Source organism: Heterodontus francisci, chromosome 3, assembly GCF_036365525.1.
Source record: "Heterodontus francisci isolate sHetFra1 chromosome 3, sHetFra1.hap1, whole genome shotgun sequence".
In the NCBI taxonomy this organism is placed as follows: Eukaryota; Metazoa; Chordata; class Chondrichthyes; order Heterodontiformes; family Heterodontidae; genus Heterodontus; species Heterodontus francisci.
Window position 1 is genome coordinate 92,897,470 of NC_090373.1, and position 23,296 is coordinate 92,920,765.

The 23,296-nt window shown below is 42.9% G+C and overlaps 1 protein-coding gene across 11 annotated transcripts in view; it reads right to left on the minus strand.

The window, feature by feature from the left end:
* The window catches only part of supt3h (SPT3 homolog, SAGA and STAGA complex component), a 662,265-nt gene that overhangs the window by 206,389 nt on the left and 432,580 nt on the right, over positions 1–23,296 (minus strand). For 10 of the 11 annotated variants that reach the window (XM_068024453.1, XM_068024471.1, XM_068024462.1 and 7 more), the window contains 3 exons: positions 20,761–20,847; positions 17,532–17,625; positions 11,229–11,362 (listed from right to left, as the gene is read on the minus strand). The exons of the other annotated variant lie outside the window; for it this stretch is intronic. In XM_068024453.1, coding sequence (XP_067880554.1) covers positions 11,229–11,362; positions 17,532–17,625; positions 20,761–20,847 — 315 coding nt within the window. The remainder of the gene's footprint in view (positions 1–11,228; positions 11,363–17,531; positions 17,626–20,760; positions 20,848–23,296) is intronic. 11 annotated transcript variants of the gene reach the window in all.

Genomic DNA, 23,296 nt, shown 5'->3' on the forward strand with positions numbered 1-23,296 from the left:
CACCGCACCAAGCAACCACCACCTCAGGTAAGTTACATTTTGTTGCAACCCATACCTTTTCCATTATTTCTTAAGCAGAAATTGTTTTCACTTAACACATTTTCGCTTAATGTGGCACGTTTCAAGAATGCATCTACCGCGTTAAACGAGGAATTACTGTATCAGGTTTAGCCTGAGCAGGGATAGAATTAACAGCTAATGCATGATTTTCCATGCAGGAGCTGAGCAGCGTAGGTTTGGCCTCACCAATTTTCAGCTGGTGAACCACAGGTTGGACTATTCGGTAGAGATTTAGTACTGGGATCTTTGAGAGATTTCACTCTACCACAAAATGCTAGCCATGTAAGTAAGTCTTCCTTTTTTCTTGTCATTCTTATTTGATTAAAATACAAGAAACACTCTCCACTCACTCAATACATAATAGTCTAACATTCCAATTGGTATTTTTTTTAAATCATTCATGGGATGTGGTGTCACTGGCAGATCCAAAATTTACTGTCCATGGAGAAGGTGGTGACTGTGAGCCGCCTTCTTGAACTGCTGCAGTTCATGTGTTATAAGAACACTCACAATACTGTTAGGAAGGAAGTCTAGGATTTTGATCCAGCGATGATGAAGGAACAGACAGATATTTCCAAGTTGAGATGGTTTGTGACTTCGAGGGGAACTTTCCCTGAGTTTATTTTATTTCTTTTTCTCTATCATGTTTTCAGAATTATTAGACCTTAAAATCAAACTTCAACACTGAACTTTGAAAAACTGACATAAATTTCCATACATATTAAAAGAAAACATAAACTTAATCCTCATCCAATATGTTTGCCCACCTCATTGGGAGGTAGTCCGTAGCAGCAATTTTCTGCTGGTTACAGGCACTGTGCATACATTTCCTGGTATTACTCATTCACTACCATTAGACTTCAAACTCCTTGGGCTGGATTTTATGAGTGCGCTGCCGATTTCGGCGGCGAGCTCCAAAAATGGCAGCCCACCTGTGTGGGCCGCACGCCAAAAATCCGCCGCAATCTCAAGCGTGCCAGCTCATTTAAATAGCCAGGGCGGGCCGTCCCCCCCCCCCCCACTCCCCCAATCACATAGAGGGGGCAGGCTGAGCATCCCTGACAATGGTGTCAGCTGCCTGTGCGTAGGCGATGACGCCATTTTTAAAGGGCTGTCAACCCTACCGGCATATTTAAATATTTAAAGACAGATTGAATAAAATTAAATAAATACATTTCTTTGGCCCCTCTCCCACCCCAATAACAATTGCATTAACTATTTGCCCTTCCCCCCCCAAAAAAAAACTTACCTGTAACATCTGACCTCCCCCCACCCCACCAAAACTGCATAAAGTTTAAAGTACAACCTTTCCCACCATCCCCTACACCCATGATGTTTATTTGGCCACGTTCCCAACCCCCCTTCCCACACTGCTAAACTTACCTCCTCCCCCCTCCCCACCTCGTTTCTCTGGATGGGGAGGGATCTGAAGGCTGGGGAGTGCCGGCTGCCGGGCCGACGATTGCGGCAGGCCATCAAGATTGAGGGCAAGTATATGCAAATCTATTAATTTTATTCATTTGCATACGGTGCCCCACTGCCGCTGGTGAGGTCTGTGGCGGGCCTCATCTGAGGCCATCTTCAGGCCTCCCTGCCACAGATCCAGACGTCAAGGGCTCCTTAAAATCCAGCCCCTTGTGTCTGATGGCATTACAACTGGGGCTACGACCTGTAATGGAACATTTCCTGCCCATGGGCTGCCTTTGATTTTGTAAAAGGATTACAACATGCTTGAATTAATTCAAATATATTTTAAAGCAAATCATAAAATACTTGGTTTGATGTTAACACTCTATTTCACCAACGTTATAAGCCTCGCTCCCCCACCATGCTTTTGGGAAGGAGAAGATACATTTTACAAAGCTCTGCTCCAGATTGCTGCTGCAAATTTATGCAATTTTATTTAGAAAAGTACATTTTCTATTTTTCTTCTGTTACAACCAGGTGAGGAAGGGATCTCAGGCTCCCCCTTTCACCCCTTCTCTGGTTTGAGTGCACCAGGGTTTATCCTTTTTTAACAGTGATTGAACATACCACCTCGGTGAGCACTTGCTCCTGTTCCTCTAGTGTAACTGCAAAAGAACCAGACAAGAGGTAGGTGTATTATTCGGAGCACTGTGCACCGGGCAGAATCACTACACACACACATGCGCGCGCACGCGCACACGCGCGCCCGGACACGCGCACACGCAAATAGATTGGAGGGCAAACAGATTTGGTGGGTGGAGTACAGTCCGGAATAAATGGTATATCAGTCTCAAGAGTCCTCAGTTGAAAGTGTAGTCTTGAAGTCGTCGCTGGGCCACGTGCATGGTTGTGGGCTTGCTTCTCAGGGCTCTGGAAGGCAGAAGAGGGGGTTCAATCCTTGTCCCCTGGTTGTTCACTGTGGCAGTCTGTAGGCTTGAGGCTTTATCAGTTGTAACCGGGTCTTTTCTGGATCGTTACTTGAGTGAGAGAGAGAGAGAGAGAGCTGTGCCATGGATGGCTTTTCAGTTACTACCCTCTGCCTTTTGTCTAACAAAAGCTCACAGTCGTTCCAGAGGTGCACAAGTAGTCACATGACATTACCAAAACCTCTTTGTGGTTTTAATGAGGTCTTTCTGGAATCTTCTCTGAGATTCAAGGCTCTACCCCTCAAGCTGTCCAGTCATATTTGGGGTTGGCTCTTTCAAAGTCAACGGGTGTAGATGGCCTCTGACAACTGTGTCGATAAGGTCATTTCAGGTAATTTAATCAGAGAGCACCCCACTGTTCTGGCTTGATTGAGTCAGCCGTGTTGTATCCAGTCTGATCTTTTGGTGTTTCAAATGTAAATTGCAGTGGCCATCTTGGCTGCCAGTTTAATTTTTTTTAAAGTTATTTTTAAGGTTTCCCAGTAAAAGCCTACGGCAGGATTCCAACCAATGAAATTAATATTTCCCATTTGGCATATAGAGTTTTCATGACACTTCCAAAGAAATATCTTCAAATCATAACTCTCGAAATAGAACAAAATGAAGCTGGTTTCTAGTAATAATGCTTCTCTGTTGACTTATCCTGGAATGTTTCTCCGTGGTCTAAGACTGAGAGAAAATAATTTATTTCTCTGGGATGAATTTTACCGGCCCCTCGATGGCTGGTAAAATTCTGCAGGGAGAGGCCTGCCTCGACCCACGACGTCGAGAAGGGCCCGCCGCATATTGCCGTCGGCGGGGGAACCTTGGTGCAACCCCCCCGCCCTGGCGCCAGGCCCTTCATCTCCATATGCAAATTAATAAGATGTAAATGTACTTACCTGCAGGCAGGGGCCGTCCCACGCCGATTTTACGGCTTCTGTTCAGCCTTCGGAACTACACATGGAGTTCCGAGTCGAGAACCTGGTGGGGAGGGGGGAGGAATAAAATTTTCAGGGTGGGAGGAGTGGAGGAGTGGGGAAAACAATTTTGATTGGATGTGGGGATGGTTAGAATGGGTTGAAGGGCAAAAGATTGAAGATTGGGGGGAAAGTTTGGATATTTGAAAAAGCCAAATGTTGGTCATTTAGGGCAATGAAATGAACATTGGTGGGGGGTTGGGGAAGGGCCTTCATCACAAAAGATTTTATTTCATAAACTTTTACCATGTTATAACTTTAAAAATTAAAATTAATTGTAAGGACTTAAAGCCCTTTAAAAATAGCGCCAGCGCCTGCGCGGTGGCACCAGACGCAGCTACCTGGGACGCGGCAGCCGCCCCCACTACGTCATTGGGTGGCCACTGAGCCCCTTCTATTTAAATGAGCCCCCACGCTTAATATCGCGGGGGCTCCTCGTTGAAAGCTCGCCGCCGCGGAGTGTGATTAAAATTCAGCCCTCTGTATGGTTTGGATGAAACTTTGTAAAAATAACACTGAAGTGGTGAAGTACCAGAAAATGTAATGGATGTCTTCATCTAGATGTTCCAAAATCAGGGGTCACAATTTTCTGACAAGGAGATTGAGATCTTACTGGAGTAAGTGTGTTTGAAGAAAGAGATTCACTTTCGGCAGTTCGACAAATAAGCAGCTTGGAGTTCCTGGCAGGGGGTAGGATTCGCTGTGTCTGCTGGAATGACTCATGCACCTACTTGCAAACTATAAAAAGTTTAATGATATCAATGCTGTGTACTAAGCATAGGAATAGGAGTAGGCCATTCAGCCCCTTGAGCCCATTCCACCACTCAATTAGAGCATGACTAATCTGTTTCTCAAATTCATTTACCTGCTTTGGTTCCATATCCCCTGATGCCCTTACCTAATAAAAATCTATTGATCTAGTCTTGAAAGCTCCAAGTAGCATCTAGAGCCTTTTTGGGGGGGGTAAGTTCTAGAGTTTCAATACTCTTTGTGTGAAAAAGTTCTTCCGGATTTCACTCCTAAATGGCCTAGCTCAAATATTAAGACTATGCCCTCTTGTTCTAGATTTCCTACCTCTGTATCAAATTCCTCAATTAATTTAAACACCTCGATTAGATTACCCCCAACCGACTAAACTCAAGGGAATACAACCCAAGTTTGTGAAACCTGTCCTCTTAATTTAACTACTTAAACCCTATTATTATTGTGGTGAATCTACACCGTAGACCCTCCACGGCCAGTATCTGTCCTGAAGTTTGTTTCCCTAAACTGAACACAATATTCCAGATAAGGTCTGACCAAAGCTCTGTACACCTGAGATGTCACTTGCTCACTTTTGAATTCCAACTCCCTTCTCTTCTGGCGCAGACACAATGGGCCAACTGGCCTCTTTCTGCCGTAAACTATGATCCTATGATAAACATGCATGTCACTTAGTTATCTCTGCCTCACCTCAATCTTACACGTTTTCCATGGAATCCCATTATGCAAGGTACAATTCATGCCATTCAATCCATTGCAAGTTCTCTTTCCTTCATGCCCTTAAATTATTTTACCATATGTTATCATAAGACAGTCTACAACAGGGAAGGCGGTGGGAAAGAAAGAAAGAGAGAGAGCGAGAGATCTCACGTAGGAGGATGCAGTAACCCATCTAACCTCATTCTTCTTATCTCACTTGATGACTCAGATTACGAGATCACTGACAGAAAGGCGACTGAAAGAAGCAGGGCTTTGGGGGAATAGGAAGCATACATACTAATCTAGAAAGCTAAAAACTGACAAACAGCTTCACATAAATTGATGGTTCAAAAAACAAGTGCGAACCTAGGCCTAATGACACATGAAGACAATGTTAAGACTGAAATCCATTGTCATAATTTAAGTTGAAGGTGTTCAACTTCAGAATTCAATCACTTTTATTGCAGGAGGTTAAGTTCAAAGTATAACAAAGTGCAGTTTGCAGCACTGGCAGATCTTCAGATTACTGAAGGAGGCCATGATTGCTGAAGGCATAAGATTTATCATGCTCCACAGAAAATTTTGATTTTACCCATATTATTTGCTGCATTTTCCAGCACTTTGCAGTCTGCTGTTAATATGTTCAAACTGAAAATAATTTATTCTGGGAATGTTGCAGGTATTTTAAATATGAAAATAAATGTAATTGTAGGAACTTCAATGCATCTTTACAGTGAGCATTTCCTTTTGCAGGAAATGTAACCCAAAATACATCATTAGTGAATGGAAAGCTTCTACTAAATGGTCCTACAACAATTCCAACCAGAAATGCATTCTACAATCACAAGATAAAACAGGTTTATAATTGCATCTGTCCCTGTCATGAACCCAATGTCAGCATAGAGGCAGGTGCAGAATTGAGGCTATATTAAATTAACCATGTTAAACTAACAACCTTTCCCCCAAGTAGGTTCAAGAGGCATAAGGGCAAATCAGTACAACTGAAACAAAACTTAGAAATGATTTCTAATGAACGGTTAATATTTGGGTGCAACTTGCCTTTTCAACCTTTCTATCCATTTCACTTATTTTTTGTTTTTAAAACTCACAAGGCTGGAAATCACTGTTGGTGATATAAGTGAACACTGAATAATTAGTGTACAACCTTCCATCTTCTATTTTAGTGGGGATTTTAAAATAACAATCTGATTGGTTCTGATAGTCACCGGTCTTCCAACTGATCTGATTGGATGGTTGGCAACCTCCAGCTGGAATTTAAAAGGCTGACTTTTCTTGTGAAATGCTGACACATGGTTGAAACATTGTTAGCTTAAAAAGTTGACAGCATAGAGTTTGTGCTAAACTTCTGCTGCTTGTTTTTCTCATCCTATTTACTCATTCAATGTACGAAAGCATATAAGCTGCATTTCCACATCATTCTGTGAAAAGCAAACATGACACCTAGCATAAATAAAAGCAAAATACTGCGGATGCTGGAAATCTGAAACAAAAACAAGAAATGCTGGATTCACTCAGCAGGTCTGGCAGCATCTGTGGAAAGAGAAGCAGAGTTAACGTTTCGGGTCAGTGACCCTTCTTCGGAACTGACAAATATTAGAAAAGTCACAGATTATAAACAAGTGAGGTGGGGGTTGGGCAAGAGATAACAAAGGAGAAGGTGCAGATTGGACCAGGCCACATAGCTGACCAAAAGGTCACGGAGCAAAGGCAAACAATATGTTAATGGTGTGTTGAAAGACAAAGCATTAGTACAGATTAGGTGTGAATATACTGAATATTGAACATCAGCAAGTGCAAACCTGAAGAAAAACAACCTGAAAAAAACAGTGGGTAAGCAAACTGAACAAACTAAGATGAAATGAAATAAATGCAAAAAAAGATTGTAAAAAATGTAAAAAGGAATGCAAAAAAAAAGGAAGAAAAAATAACTAAAAATGACTAAAAATGAAAGTAAAGTGGGGGGCTGTCATGCTCTGAAATTATTGAACTCAATGTTCAGTCCGGCAGGCTGTAGTGTGCCTAATCGGTAGATGAGATGCTGTTCCTCGAGCTTGCGTTGATGTTCACTGGAACACTGCAGCAATCCCAGGACAGAGATGTGAGCATGAGAGCAGGGGGGAGTGTTGAAATGGCAAGCAACCGGAAGCTCAGGGTCCTGCTTGCGGACTGAGCGGAGATGTTCCGCAAAGCGGTCACCCAGTCTGCGCTTGGTCTCCCCAATGTAGAGGAGACCACACTGTGAGCAGCGAATACAGTATACTACATTGAAAGAAGTACAAGTAAATCGCTGCTTCACCTGAAAGGAGTGTTTGGGGCCTGGGATAGTGAGGAGAGAGGAGGTAAATGGGCAGGTATTACACCTCCTGCGATTGCAAGGGAAGGTGCCCTGGGACGGGGACGAGGTGGTGGGGGTAATGGAGGAGTGGACCAGGGTGTCGCGGAGGGAACGATCCCTTCGGAATGCTGACAGGGGAAGGGAGGGGAAGATGCGACTGGTAGTGGCATCACGCTGGAGGTGGCGAAAATGGCGGAGGATGATCCTTTGGATATGGAGGCTGGTGGGATGAAAAGTGAGGACAAGGGGAACCCTGTCACGGTTCTGGGAGGGAGGGGAAGGGGTGAGGGTAGAGGTGCGGGGAATGGGTCGGACACGGTTGAGGGCCCTGTCAACCACAGTGGGGGGAAATCCTCGGTTGAGGAAAAAGGAGGTCATATCAGAAGCACCGTCATGGAAGGTAGCATCATCAGAGCAGATGCGTCGGAGACGGAGAAACTGACACCTAGCATATTCCTTTGCTCTTTTTCTCAGTGTACTACTTGAAAGCGAAATAGAGTCTGGGATATCAGGCAAGATAGAAACTCATAGCATGTAGTGGCACTCACGTTACCCCTCCCAAGCACCAAGCCTAGTATTTCCACTCTGAGGGATTTTTAAAGGAGATAATGAACATGGGCATCTGGTGACAGAGAGAAAGCAGGGTCTTCTGGTCCAGAGGGTTGGCTACACCTAATTTCAGGGATCTGGACCTCAGGAGATCCACTTTTAGAGGTAGGATGTTTCTGAAGCATCACAAATTTCTGCAATAACTTTCAACAAGTTGTAGGGTGGGGTCCACTATAATCAATGCTTTTGTGTTGATGCATGGAATTGAAGCACCTCAATACATGATGCTGTGTGTAATTACTCCAGGGACATCAGCAGCAACTGCTTCCATCGTGGCAGAATCTCTAATGATAGATGTGGCATCTACCCATAACTACTTTGATTGCTACCATAATATGATCTACAACAGACTTTCCCTTCCACCTTGGACAGGCTTCAGAATTACATGGAGAAAGCCGCTGACAGTGGTTTTATAATTCTCATTGCTGCCATTGGGTCCTATAGATTAGTAGACATAATAGGCTGAATTTTATGGACCTGCCTGAGGTGGGGAGACGGGGGGTGGGGGGGGGGGGGGGGGGTTGCGGTGCGGGGTAGTACTGAGAGTCATGACAGGTAGCAGGAGGCAGAGGGCCCATTGCCTCTGTTGCCAAGCGATCTGACCAGGGGTGAGATAGGCTGAAGATGGCCTTCCCATCCAGAGGCCAATTGAGACTCTTAACTGGCTAATTAAGGGCTTCTTCCTGTCGCTGCTGAGATGTTACCAGTGCCAGAGGGCGTCTTGTAACAGGAGGCATATTCCCTGTGGACTTGGTGGGTTGCGGGGGGGGGGGGTGCATTCCTCCTCTGTGGGCCACAGATAGCTCACCTTGCCTATGATTCTCTTCTGACTCAACTCTTGATCATTCAATTACTTCCTGGTCACATTTAGCCAATTATTAATGGTTTGCAGTATATCTCTCTTCCCATGAAAATTGTGATCATCATGTCATAGCTCAAAAAGACCACCCTTGACACTTTCCTTGCCAATTACTGCATGGTCGCCAACCTCCCTTTGCTCTCCAAGGTCTTTAAAAAGATCATCATCCCTAGAGCGATGCCCATATTCCCTGTATTACAGCACTCTGGACTCTGAGTCCAGCAATCTGAGTTCCTCCTGCAAAGAGCCAGCATGGACAGACAGGCCGAATGGCCTCCTTCTCTGCTGTAACCATTCTATAGTCGTCTGTTTGAATCCCTCCAGAGTTGTTTCTGCTCTGCTCACAGCATTGAAATGGCCAAAGATATGAGCGGCATCCCTTGTGATTGTGATCCTCTTTCCCCTCCCAGCATCTTTCCACATAGTTGCCTATGCAATGCTCCTCCAACACATTCTCCATCATCCAGCTTTGTGGGACGGCATGGCACACTTCTAATCCTATGTATTTGAATGCAATCAGCGAATCACGAGCAATTCTTTTCATTCCTTCACTGCACTGTCACCTTTCACGTCTCCAAGAATCAATCCTTTGCTCCCTCATCTGTTGCTCCTTGGTGACATCACTTGCAGGTAGGTAGGGGGTCAGCTATAACATACAAGGTGGTAATGCCCAGCAATACTTCTCCATCAAATCTCCTGACTCCCTTTGTTCCATCAGATTCCTTCTCCGACATGCAGCCTTGGAGCAGGGACAACTTTCTCAGCTCAAACTTGGGAAGAATGAAGCTACTGTCTTTAGCTCCAACTGGAAATTCAGCTCCCTTGTCACCAATTCTTTCCCCCTCCACAGCAAGTGTCTCCATTCTATCCAACCCATGGAGTATGTGTCTCTTTAATTTCTTTTTAAACTTCCATTTTTATTTTGCACTTATCTCTATAGAACTTCATTTGCCATTGATCAGCCCAAATATAGAACTTGTAGAATTCTCTTTTTAAGATCTTGATTGCCTCTTCTGAGTCCACAGCATGGTGTTACCTACAAATGTAACTAACTGGCATTGAGACTGTGATTCCAGGTTACTTACAGATACCAGAAATAGGAAGGGGTACCAGCATAAGAAAATAAGAAGATTTCTATGAAAAGATGTGACTGGGTTGAGCAGCAAAACTGTGACAGTGGTCGGTTTCATTTTTAGAATTTGAGAAATTACCTGAATTGAACAGCAACTCCCCTAGTCCTGTTCCCCATATTAAACAGTTTTACAAGCAGGATGAGTTTCTGAGGTCTCTAATAGCTCTGAATTTACACTAGATAAAAACAACTTTTATTTATATTGTCCATTTAACATAGTAAGCTTCTCAATGGGACTTCAGAGAGGTGCTGATCAGCAGTAAGAGAAGAATTAAGGAACAAATGCATGTTTGAAGGGATAGATTTTTAGAACTAGTTAGAAGGTACAGAGAAAAATAACAAGGTAGAGAAGTTTAGATACAGTTTAAGAGTCTAGGGGATAAATTGTTCAAGATTTTACTACCATACTGAGTTGGGAGTGGGGGTGGGGGAATGCAAAGAAGCATTAGAAGGGCAGAAGATGTGCACTGCCATTTAGGGCTGAAGGAGGATGCAAAGGTAAGCTGGGAGAGGCCAAGGAGAGACATATGGAATTGCTGAAAATCAGAATGAGGTAAATTTGCCCAACCATACTGGTCTCTGACTTGCTGCTCACCCTTGCAGGTTTCCTGGTTGTGACTCCTAGTGCTCTTACATTGTGACACAAACCTCTAAATAAAGTTGACAAGATAATCATGCATGTGGATACCAGGTATTTGGATAATCGAAGTTGCACTATCCAACACAATGCACATTATGGACATAGACTACATCCCACCATGATTTTCCAACCCAAAGCACTCAGGATCCAAGCATACGACAGAGCAGCTTTTGATTCCCGCTACCTGAATGAACTAATTTTATGGCAGGAATAGCTCCTAATATTCCGAGAGCATATTTTTTTCAGACCTAAACCTAGATGAAGGGTATAGTCACTGAAAGAAAAAAATCCTTGATTATCCACAATTTCCACAGCCACAACCAACAAATTTTTAAATAATGATCAGTAGCTGAGCCAGGAAACTCCTACTTTCAAGGACACTCATACACAAAAAACACATTTGGATATTTATTTTCCCAACATCCTGAGGTCAAGCAGCAGATTGACCCCAAGATGTCAGCAAAGTAATTTCTTCCATGAACATGGTTTCAACTTCAGAATGTTTTTGTTAAGGTGCAGAACTGCTGGAAAACTCACAGTAAAATATTATATGGTTTAAAAAACTCAGTGTGAAAGCAAGATGCCAGGGAAAACACATGTATAGTTCAATTCACAATGTAATCATTTTACTCTGATAAAATGTCAAGAAAACAGATGTTGGTAAAACCTCAAATTTTCACAACATCAGAATTTATCAATGTGAACAGACTAATTCTGGCACAATGAATCTCTGTGGTCAGCAAAGCCTGCTCCACCCACCTCCAGCCGCTCCTGTTTGACTTCATCAGCATCATCCTCCTCAAGTAAGCCCAGCAGCTCCCCTGTTTGGTCAATGGAGCTGAGGAATTCTTGGTAGAGTTTCTGGCGCTTGTTTATACTGCTGCTGGATTTGTCTATGTGTGGGCGAGAAAAGGAAGGAAGAAAAGTTACTAATGTAAATTCATGCACATCTGTAGCACAGATGAGCCTGGGACTTAGCTTCACCTGCTGCACAGACTTCAATAAAGCAAAAATATATTTCCAATGAGTTCCCACCCATCTTTTAAAACAAAGATCAGTAATGAGAGACTATTGCACAGTAATATTTTCAAATGCCACAGGAAAAAGAATTTAAAGCAATAGCACCATTTTTGTCATATTTCTATCTTACAACAACAGTTGAAAACTAGTTCTTAAACTTTAATTCTAAACAACTCATATTTTGGTTCTGCTTTATGCTCAAGATGATGGATTTAAGGTCTGGGGAAAGGAACAACGTTTTACAATTTTCTGCACAGTGCCGGTATCAGGTGCTCCCAGGTCAGGCTACATGTAAAACAAAGCTAACATTCAGTTGCAGAAATAATACTTTTGAAACAAATTTATTAAAGTTAACGGAAGTGTTTTTGTTTTAGCTATTGATAGAAAATATTGGCATAAAAATTCAATGGTGCCATGCGCAATTTTCAGGTGCAAAGCAAGCATCAAAGCATCCATTATATCGGGCAGCATGAATGTGTGCGGTCTGGGCTGGGAGTGTATATTGGTAAAGGTAGAAAAAGAGGCATTCTGAGCCCATGCATATGCAAATAAGAGGAGTTCCACCTCTTTGAGGCCCCTGTTGCAAAATTGGTCTGCCCTGAATTAAACTGGCACTGGGCCAGCTATATTCAGTAAAACATGATGCATGCCATTTAACCAACAGTCCTTAAAGGGACCACTGGAGGCCACTACTAAAGGTAAGCGTATTAACAAAATACTTACCTAAATGCAAAGGAAGGCTGAGCACTGCAGTGTCAAAGTCCATTGCTGACACCTGCTCAGCTATCTCACAATAGCTTCCCCATGCCTCCTGTTCGGCTCCTCCTCCCTCCCAAACTGATTACTGCCACCCTCCCTCCTTCTCCCAATCGTAATGAGAAGAGGATGCAGAAAATTGGGGCTTCCAGTAGAAAAAGGATGAAATGACTCTGGGTTGGCCAAGGAAATTACAAATATGAGCATTTGGGCAGAGCTAGAAAAGATACAGGAGACAGAATTATCCAAGACCAGGAGCTTGGTACCAGTTGTTAAAAGGGCTAAATCAATTAAATAAGGGGAAAACTAAAACATGTAGACATAGCTCAGAAATTACAGAATGAGTTAAATAAAATATATGGGTAAGCAAAGTAGAGATTGATTGTTCAACAAAATACCTTTAAAGGTATAATGCTAAGCATGCATGATAATTATATTCCAAAAACCAACATGCTCAGCCAAAGCAAATTAAAAGTGAGATCAAGTTGGAATGTAGAAATCTTGCAGGGAACAAGGAGAAGGGGGTCCACTGGGATGATTACAAAGAATTGCCAAAGCATGTTAAAAAGATTAGAGGGACAGAGAGAGACTTGGAAAAAAGCTTAGCAGCTGAGGCTAAACTTAACAGTTAAAAAATGATTTTACTACCACAATTGTAAGTGGACAATCAGAGAAGAGGTAAATATCATAAAAAATGTAAGTGGGTTCAAAACTGAAGTTAAGCACAAAATAATAAATATTCCAAATTACTACTTCCATGTGCTCACAGAGCAACAAACCCTATTCACACAAATATTTTCCAAGTATAACCGGTGACCACTATAAAAGAGGTGGAGATCTTAATTTGACTCAAAACAAATATATCCATAGGAATAGATGGTATTTATCTTACAGTGTTGAAAAGGCCCAGGGAAGAGATATTCAAAGCACCATCAATCAACATGAGGGACACACTGCACACTGAGGAAACATGCAGAACAATGGGAGATGAAATTTAAAGCAGACAAATGTAAAGTGTTACACATTGGAAGAAAAAATAGACAACATGCATACCCCATGAAGTGTTTAAACAGCTAAGGATGAAGTTGAAAGAGACCTAGGAGTTTTGGCAGACTCAATGCTAAACATGTGTAACCAATACATAGCAGTATTCAACAAAGCTAATAGGATGCTGAACTATGCAGTAGAACATTATTCAGAGGAGGCAATGAACAAACTGTGTAGTGCTCTGGCCAGATCACGGGCAGGAGTTTCCCTGTAGGCTTCTGAACCCTGCCGTCAGGGTCAAATGGGGTCAAAGGCCTGCACTGCATGGGAAACAGTCATTCTATGTGATTTTCCCCGGAGTGGTCTACTAATGACCAGAGGGCGGGCTCACCGCCCAATTAAGGGATGGCAGGTGGAGTCTCAAAGCTGAAGGGCCAGAGGCCTTCCAGCATGAAAGAAGCAACAGGATGCCATGACAGGTAAGTGAACGAGAGGGTGCTTCAAAATGGAGGCATCCTCTCTCCAATATTTTCAAACTTTTCATTAAAAATGATCTTTGCAGCTAAGCCACACTTTGGTCAGGGGAAGGGGATGGAGCTCCTCCAGAGGGCGGCATGTGGCTGCTGCTGCACCCAGGCAGGCAGAGAGGATCCCTAAGCCTGCCTGGAGCGCTGACTCCCCCAGTCTGCCATCTCCAAGCAGCTAAACTGTCCCCCACTGCCTCTGGTAACCTGAAGGCCAACTGAAAAATCCCAGTCGTCGTCCCTTAACAGACTTTAAATTCGGTCAGTTGGCTACCCGCTGCTTGCGGGCAGGTAGCCCTGCCACCCTCCTCCCACCACCCCCAGCCCCAACCCCCCTCTGGGAAAATGGTTAGTGAGCGGGATGGAGCTGGGGAACTGGCACGCATGTCAGCAGCGCAAAGTTGCCCTACTGCCTCCATTGCCAGCTCTGGTAGGGGCTAAAAATCCAGCCCACATCTAGAATAATGCATTCACTTCTGATCACCAAGAATCAAGAGACACATTCTAAGGTAGGGTAAAAAAAAAGTGTCACAAGGCCAATTCCCAGTGACAGGGATATTATTTATGAAATACTGGAGAAGTTTGGGCCTTTCAGCCTGGAAAGTAGGCATCTAAGAGGTTATCTTAGAGGTTTAGCAGATTGTTACAGGTATGGAAAAAACTAACCTGGAATACTACTTTAAAGCATAGAGTTACAACTTAAGAACGCAGGGTCGAACTAGAGAAGTGTATTTTTAAGTCAGATATTAGGAAATTTTCCTTTGCAGAGAGTAATCAACATTGGAATAAACTTCCACTTACAGTAGTGGAAGGAAAAGCCTAGAATCAATTACAAAACTATTAGATTATACAAGGCGGGGTGGGGGAAGGGAAGGGTTTAGGATCCCTCTGAATGGATGAAACAGGATGATGTGAATGGTCTTTCTCATCTGTAATTACCTTGTGAGAGGAGATGGCAGAGATTCAGAGTAAAGAGAGGAGGTAGCAGAGAATCAGGCTTTGAGGAGAGGTTACATTTTTGGGTGGAGTGTGGGCTTCTGGATATAACTGTGGGATGGGAAGTGAAGCCATTGCTGAAGTAGTGCTGGCTAAATTTGAACATATAGGAATAGAACCATATGTAGGCAGTCTCACACAGCTGGGCAACAGAGGAGAGATTCTGAGTGAGCATGGCCAATTGTGTCAAAGATTATAGAGAGGTAGAACATCACTAAATTCTCAAGTCACCCAGTTTATTACTGCAATCATACTGCAACATGTAAATATATAATTATTCATAATGAGAAAGTAGTACTAATGTAAACTGAACAATTTTGTATAGAAATTCTGGCACCATATTGGTATCATTGTAAGTCTGGTGGGCAGAGCTTTTTCCTGCCCCTCTGTCCTTGCCATGAACCCTTCCTAAATTGGCAGGATGGAGCCATTTCCATATTAGGGGCGAGAACTAGTACGTTCTTTGCAGAGATCACCCCACAGACCTGAGGGCTGTTGGAGTGGCTCCTTGTCACTCTTTCTGTGAGGTCCACAAGCCAGTACAACTAACTAAAAAAAACATAGGAGCAGGAGTAGGCCATTCAGCCTCTTGAGCCTGTTCCACCATTCAATTAGATCATAGTTGATCTGTATCTCAACTCCATCTACCCACTTTGGTTCTCTAACCCTTCATACCCTTGCCTAACAAAAATCAATCTCCGTTTTGAAGTTTTCAATTGACCGACACAAAATAGTTTTTTTTTGGGGGGGTGGGCGAGAAGAGTTCCATATTTTCACTACCCTCAGCTTCCTGATATCAAGCTTCCTCGATATTTCTGGGACTGACTGCTGTTTGAATATGTCATTGTGGACCCGCATAAGTGTCTGCTTTGACTAGTTAAACTTCCTGCCACCCTTAACGGTGGTTTAAGTGGCGAGATATCCATGTCCCAAAAGTGACATCATGATGTGGGGGTGCGGAAGAGAGGCAGAAGACACGCTCAACCACTCAATTGGAAAATTCTAATGCAGGGAGGAAGTGGCAGAAACAGGCTCTGCCTCAATTTCCTTCCTCATCACATTATGTTTGTCCCACTATTTATCAGAATTTCTGGGTTTCTGTGTTTAGCTCATTTACAGCTAAGATATTTCAGTTTTTTTAAGAAAGTTTTTTCCCCTAATTCAATGCTACTTATGTGTATATTTTATTAATTCCACATATTCTGTTGCCTTTGACTTTAAATAATAAATGGATTTCGTTGTGCTGTAATTTTGGAGATGTTTGATGATGCTCTGAAGAATGTTGGCTAGCAGTCAGATACCAGTGCTATTCATTCCAGCAGAAGCAGTATCATTTGAGTGTGTGTTTACAGGTTCCATCATTCACATTAGAGAAAAGAGAAAGCAAAATGGACAGCAATGGAGAGGAAAGGAAAGCCAGGACAGAGAAATAGCCCTGGGATAATGAAAGGGAAACAGCTAATCAAAGCTAAATGCAGGCAACAAAATAATAAGCCACCAGGGAAAATGGGCCTTGATAGCAGTCCCAAAGAATTAGCTATCAGTAAATGGGTAAATAAAGGTACAGTTGATGGAGGGAAGTTGAGGCACACACAATAGCTGGTATTTTATCTTGGCGAGGGGGTTCTCGACCACTGGCTACAGTGCCAGCCAGAGTGCCGCGTTGCCTCCTTTGTGGAAGGCCTACTGGATTATGTGCCAATTTGGCACTTAAGTGGACAGTAGAGGGCCTACCCAAGGATTAAGGGCCCCAGGACGGTGGTCCTGCCTGCTGAGAGCTGTTGGCCAATCAAAGGCCGACAGCTCTTTAACTGAGCAGTGCCACCAGGGAGGTGGGGCTGCTGCAGGTACTGGACTCACAGGAGGCACTGGACCCAGGCCACAGGCAAGTCAGGGTGGGAGGGGTTTGTGGGGTGGGGGTCACAGTGAGGGGCATGTCTGAGGCAACAAAGGCAGGGGGTGGCTCTTAGTGGTCGCCCACTTCCTGATGCTGGGTCCCTCAATCAGGCACTAAGTGCCTTTTAATGAGGGACCCCCACCCTGGAGCCGGCATGCTATCTATGCGGCGACAGGTCTGCCTGCCGCTGGGCTAATACCGGCGGCAGCGGAATGGGGCCCTTAACTGCCCACTTAAGGGCCTCAATTGCTGGCACGGCCTTCCCACCCCGAACTTAACTTGGGTGGAGGCGAAAAGGTGACAGGAAACCCCCTGCCACCATCCCGACTGATTAAATGCTCTCCCTGCCTCCAAACCTGATGCGGAAGAGAGCATAAAATTCCTCCCAATGTCACTGAAAAATAATTCCAGCTATGGCACATGAGACTCATAAACCACTGTGTGTGGCAGAACTGAGAATGATTCCTTTATAAATTCTAACAGCCTGTATTTGAAATGTATATTTTCAATTCTGGCTATGATTACTTCAGATTAATATCAGGCACATAAATCTAGGTTTCTGTAAATGCAAAAAGAAATGATGCACATTGAATTAGCTAAATATTCCACACCTGTTATATTTTAAAGAACAAGCTCTAGTAGCATCAAGCTATAGTGAAGTCCACCAGTCAATCCTCCCTCTCTGCAAACTTAATTCCTTCAACTTCTTCATGTTTTTCTGTTAAACTCTTTAACGTGCTACACTCCTGTCTCATTAGGATTGACTTTCACTTTCATATACACCCAAATTTTAGTGCCTTCAGTAATTTGAAGCCAAGCACAGATGCTCATAGTTGAATATTGCTTATTTAATCCAGATAAGACCATCTTTTCTTCAAGTACCTGCTTCAATAACATCTTCATCTTCAACACCCTTAATGATTTTGGACTTGAAATCCCGGAAATTCATATACCTTAGCAATCGCCGTAATTTTCTCTGCAAAGAAAGATAAATAAATGAACAGAAAAGCTCCTTTGTATTAAAGTACTAGTTTAAGTGCCTGTTAGTCTCTAATTTCTCACATACTGAAAATACACAATTGATATGTCCTAAGTAGGAAACCTGTCACATCCAGTCATGAATGATGATAGACAATTAAACAATTAACTGGACGAGGAGGCTCCATAAATATCCCCATCTTCAATGATGGAGGAGCCCAGCACATTAGTGCAAAAGACAAGGCTGAAGCATTTCGTCAGCCAGAAGTGCCGAGTAGATGATCCATCTCGACCTCCTCCTGAGGTCCCCAGCATCATAGATGTCAGACTTCAGCCAATTCGATTTACTCCACATGATATCAAGAAACGACTGAAGGCATTGGATACTACAAAGGCGATGGCTCCTGACAATATCTTGGCTGTCGTACTGAAGACTTGTGCTGCAGAACTAGTCACGCCCCTAGCAAAGCTGTTCCAGTACAGCAACAACACTGGTAATTACCCAACAATATGGAAAATTTCCGAAGTATATCTTGCCCACAAAAAACAGGACAAATCCAATCCTGACAATTACCGCCCCATGTCTACCCTGGATTATCAGCAAAGTGATGGAATGTGTCACTGACAGTGCTACCAAGCACCACTTTCAGCAACAACCTGCTCACTGGTGCTCAGTTTGGGCTCTGCCAGGGCCACCTATTACAGCCTTGGTCCAAACATGGACAAAAGAGCTGAACTCAAGAGGTGAGGAGTGAGTGATTTCCCTTGATATTTAGGCAGCATTTGACCGAGTGTGGCATCAAGGAGCCCTAGCCAAAATGAAGCCAATGGGAATCAAGGGGAAAAACTCTCCACTGGGTTGGAGTAATACTTAGCACAAAGAAAGATCATTGTTGTTGGAGGCCAATCATCTCAGCTCTAAGACAATGCTGCAGGAATTCCTCAGGGTAGTGTCCTAGGCCCAACCATCTTCAGTGCTCCATCAATGACCTTACTCTATCATAAGGTCAGAAGTGGGGATGTTTACTGATGATTGTACGATGTTCAGTACCATTTGCAACTCCTCAGATACTGAAGCAGTTTGTGTCCATATGCAGCAAGACATCGACAACATTCAGGGTTCAGCTGATGAGTGGAAAGTAACGTTAGCGCCATACAAGTGCCAAGCAATGATCATCTCCAATAAGAATCTAATCATCTCCCCCTCAGCATTCAATGGCATTTCCAGTGCTGAATCCCCCACTATCAACAACCTGGGGGGGGTTACCATTGACCATAAACCCGCAACCTTTTCCACCTAGAAGGACAAGGGCAGCAGACAAGTGGGAACACCACCATCTGCAAGTTCCCCTCCAAGCCACACATCATCCTGACTTGGAAATATATCAGCGTTTCTTCACTGTTGCTGGATCAAAATCCTGGAACTCTCTCTCCTAACAGCACTGTGGGTATACCTACACCAAATGGACTTCAGTGGTTCAAGAAGGCAGCTCACCACCACCTTCTCAAGTGCAATTAAGGATGGGCAACAGATGCTGGCCTTGCCAGCGATGCCCACATCCAATGAAATTAATTTTTAAAAAGCATAACAGAACATGCTACAAGATGTTATTTAATAACACAAAAATTCTAGTTTTCCAATATTAGGATCTTCTCTACAGACAAATCTCTCAGAGCTTGTTACAAGCATGTTGCAAACATTAGAATTCTATCATCTCTTCTCGATTCTCTTACTCTTTCATCCCATCTGGTCGCTTGTTTTCCCTGAATCAAGCAGTTCTGGATGGGCTTCCAGACTCTTTTGAAGTTGCAAAGCTCACTAAAAGGAATACAGCTGCTCTAAGATGCAGGCAGCTGCCATCATGCAGTAATATCAATATCATTAGAAGACACCTGGAAGAAAGAAGACCCTAAATGGCAGGTCTCACTTGGGCAACAAATTTGAAAAAGTGTTTCTCAAGGTAGTAAATATATTCCTGACTATGCTCTATTCAACATGCATACTGGGAAGTATTTTGAAGATAAAATACTCTATCAACACTTTCCCTCCCCTTTAAGTATGTTTTGCAGCTGAATTAGAAACACATTTGGTTACAACAGAGGACTTTCAATTCAACAACAACTGCTGTGTTCAAATCCACACAGTTCCAAAAATGTAAAGATTTTTATTTCTCTAATGGCTACTAAGGTTCCCAAATGTGATTAGTGTTGGAGTCTCAAATCAAGAGAATATAAATTCATAAAAATATTCATTTTAAGATGTAAACTGTTATATCTTAATATTTGCAAAAATTGTATCCCACAAAAGGAATCCACCAAAGCAATACATTTAAAAGTTTTCATTTTTTATATTTTTCCTCCACTCCTGAAGGTGCTGACATATGCTATTCTATGATTCCAAGAGACTGTCAGCCTTCTTGTATCCCCTGCCCACAAATGGCAATTCATTACGTGAGAGTCTAAACAGTGAGGGTTAGGAGACTATGTGTTTAGGAGAGGGTCATCCCAGCTGAGCACAATCCGGATCTCATCCAACATCCACACAGATGAACTTTCCAGAAGGGGTCACTCCATAAGAATGGAATTGGGGTGGTGGGTTGGGGGGCCGGGTGGGTGGGGTGGGTTGCTGTTGGCAGGGGTAGGGTTGGATCTCTGGGATCTTTTATCCCTCAACAATCCAGGGTTGCTGAGGCCAACTGCAGATCCTTTGCAGTTGTCCCAGTTAAGGCCATCTGACTAAGTACACAACAGGAATCTTCATATTCTGCAAGGCTCAGTGCTACTTTGGGCAGTGCTTCTGCCTAATAAGCTATAGTGGGAGAAGGAAGGCACTCAGTAAGAGCATTTTGTCACACAAAGAGTGTTTAATAAAAGGATTTATGCTCAAGTTAGGGTAGTGGAGGCAAAGCTCACTCAGGAGGCAGCTGAATGCTACGACGAGGGGCCATGCATTCTTGTGGAAGGATGAACTAAATAGCCTCCGTTAATTGTACTTAGCTTTGTGAAATGTTTGTAAGATACAAAACAATTCTCCCATAAATGATCAAAATCAACTCTAAAATAAGTATTTCACAGTATTAATACTGATCTGGATCTACAGTAATTGTAACCTGGTTTGAAATATGTGATTTACCTTGTCTTTCCGCATTAAGAACAGAATATCTTCTGCTGCTATGACGCGAGCTCCTCTGACTTGTGAGATTTCAGCTGCTTGGTGTAACTAAGGGAAACATACAAAAAATGTTACTTAGAAATCGTATGTAAGTAAACTCGAAGTGTTGTGTGATAAGGTAATCCAACCATATCTACAATAAAGTGTAAGCATAAAATAAACCTCTATTTCATTCCATAGCAAGATATACATGAGGGGTCTAGACGGAGTAGATGGAGAGAAACACTTCCCATTGGTGGAAGGGCTGAGAATCAGAGGACACCGATATAAGGTGACTGGCAAAAGAACCAATGGCGAGAAAATTTTTTCTATGCAGCGAGTGGTTAGGATCTGGAATGCTCTGTCCGAGAATGTGGTGGAGACAGATTCAGTTGTGGTTTTCAAAAGGGAGTTGAATAAGAACCTGAAGAGAAGCAATTTTCAGGGATATGGCAAAAGGGCGAGGGAGTGGGACTAGCCATGTTGCTCTTGCAGAGAGCGGGCATGGACCTAATGGGCTGAATGGCCTCTTTCTGTGCTGTAACCATTCTATGATTCTATACAACACTACGTTCAAATAATTTCTTTTTAAAAAGGTTACCATACCTGAAAATAATTTTGTGAAATTTAACCCGACATGTACGGAGGAGCTACAACTTTCACTCAATGCCCCAGTTGAATAAGAACATTATTAATTCAACTCTTGTGCTGGCTAACATTTGAATTCGGTCTATTCAGTAGTGAAAAAAAAAAACAACAGTAGCTGTTTCTAATAGTCACTGAAAAAAGACATATTTCCTTTTTGGCGATGTAGTGGGCAAGGTCCAGTCAATAAATCATAATACTGGACCTTACTGTAGAACCATATTTCCAAGCAAATAAGTTTTTAAAAAGCACTTCTGGTTATTATATTCCCATATAGTATGTTCATTTTAATTTTGTGGCTGAAATGGTCAACTAAGATTCTATACCATTTACATTAAATTCACCCATAGTTTGAATGTAGAGACTATTACATCTAAAATAAACAATTATCCACAAAAAATTTCCAACACAGATGTAGAAATACATAATTGAAACAAACATTGAATATTTTGAAACACTGGAGCTTGAAATAGATGAAATGAATAGTTTGGTTTACTTCTTGCTCAGGAAAATATCAAAGCAGATTTCACCTTAATATGCTGAACCATTATGCACCATTTTTACTGTTTTAATAACAGGCTTCATTGAAATATTTCATTCCTCTCTGAGTAGAAACAGGTGTCTCTCTTTAACAGGGTAATCTATTCACCACTCATTTCAAAGCACAGATTTTATTTTCTAAGGCAATTATTTTTACCAATGCAAAACCATTTCTACAGAAGTGACTGTTCCCATTAACTAATGGCACAAGGTTTTGGGCAAGAGAAGGGGAATGAGAGGAAGATTTTTTTGAGAGCTGGCATGGATTCGATGGGCCAAATGGACTCCTTCTGTGCCATAAATGACTATGACTCTAAGGGTACTTCCATTTTAAGTTTTGTTTTAAGAATAAGATTTTGTTTCATGGCATATTTAAACATTCTCCTCGACCCGCGCATGGGCAAATGACTCCATGATTTTGATAGCTCATTGCCCAATTTTACAAGTTCAATCATATATGAGAACTCAAGATAGCTAGCCTAGAATCTAGGGGTTGGCAGTCATCCTGGATTCTCTGTGAAAACCTGCACTTGCCATAGATACAAGTACCAGCCTTATGGCTGTCCTACATCTGTGCAGCTGACTTGATGATAAATGAAGACTTTTGTTTTAATAAAAGTTTTATTGCCCAGTATGGTGGAGTGGGTAATCATTATTTTTGCCATGTTGTTCAGCCCCCTCTACTCCCCCCATTCTCTGGCTGGTGACTGATTCAGCTTGGATTTCTTTGAATCTTCCTTTTTCCATACTCAGCTGACCCACTTTGTTTGCTCAATGCTATCAAAGGCAATGTCGATCCAGACTTCCTCACATCACTGAAAACCATCTTTCTATACTGCAATACTGTGTCCCTCCCACTATTACACTGTAGTACACACATAGGTTTTCTCTAAGATCTGTGTTCCACAGTGTCAAATTTATATCGCATTAACGTGGGAAAAGCTTACTAGAATGATGGAAGAAACCAGAGTTTTAAACAGTTGGGACACCAAGGGCCAGATTTTCAAAGCGGGTTCACAAACCCAACACCCTGATGACTTCGAGGTCCCAAACCCGTGCTTCAGTTGCGCTGCTTTTACAACGCGATCTTTGAATGCTATACCCTAATTGGGCAGATGGCAAGCTCCGCACCCAATGCTTCCAGGAGGTGGGAGTTGCTTGCCTGGCACCAGCAGCAAAGGTACAAAGGTAGGCAGAAGCCATGTTGGGGGCTGCTGCTGCCTTGTCGAGGAGAGCAGGCAGTGCATGAAAGGGCCAGGTCGGTAACAACACCGGAAAGTGGCCACGGACAGCAAGTGCTGCACAGCGCCCGATCCAGTGTGAGTTGACCCCT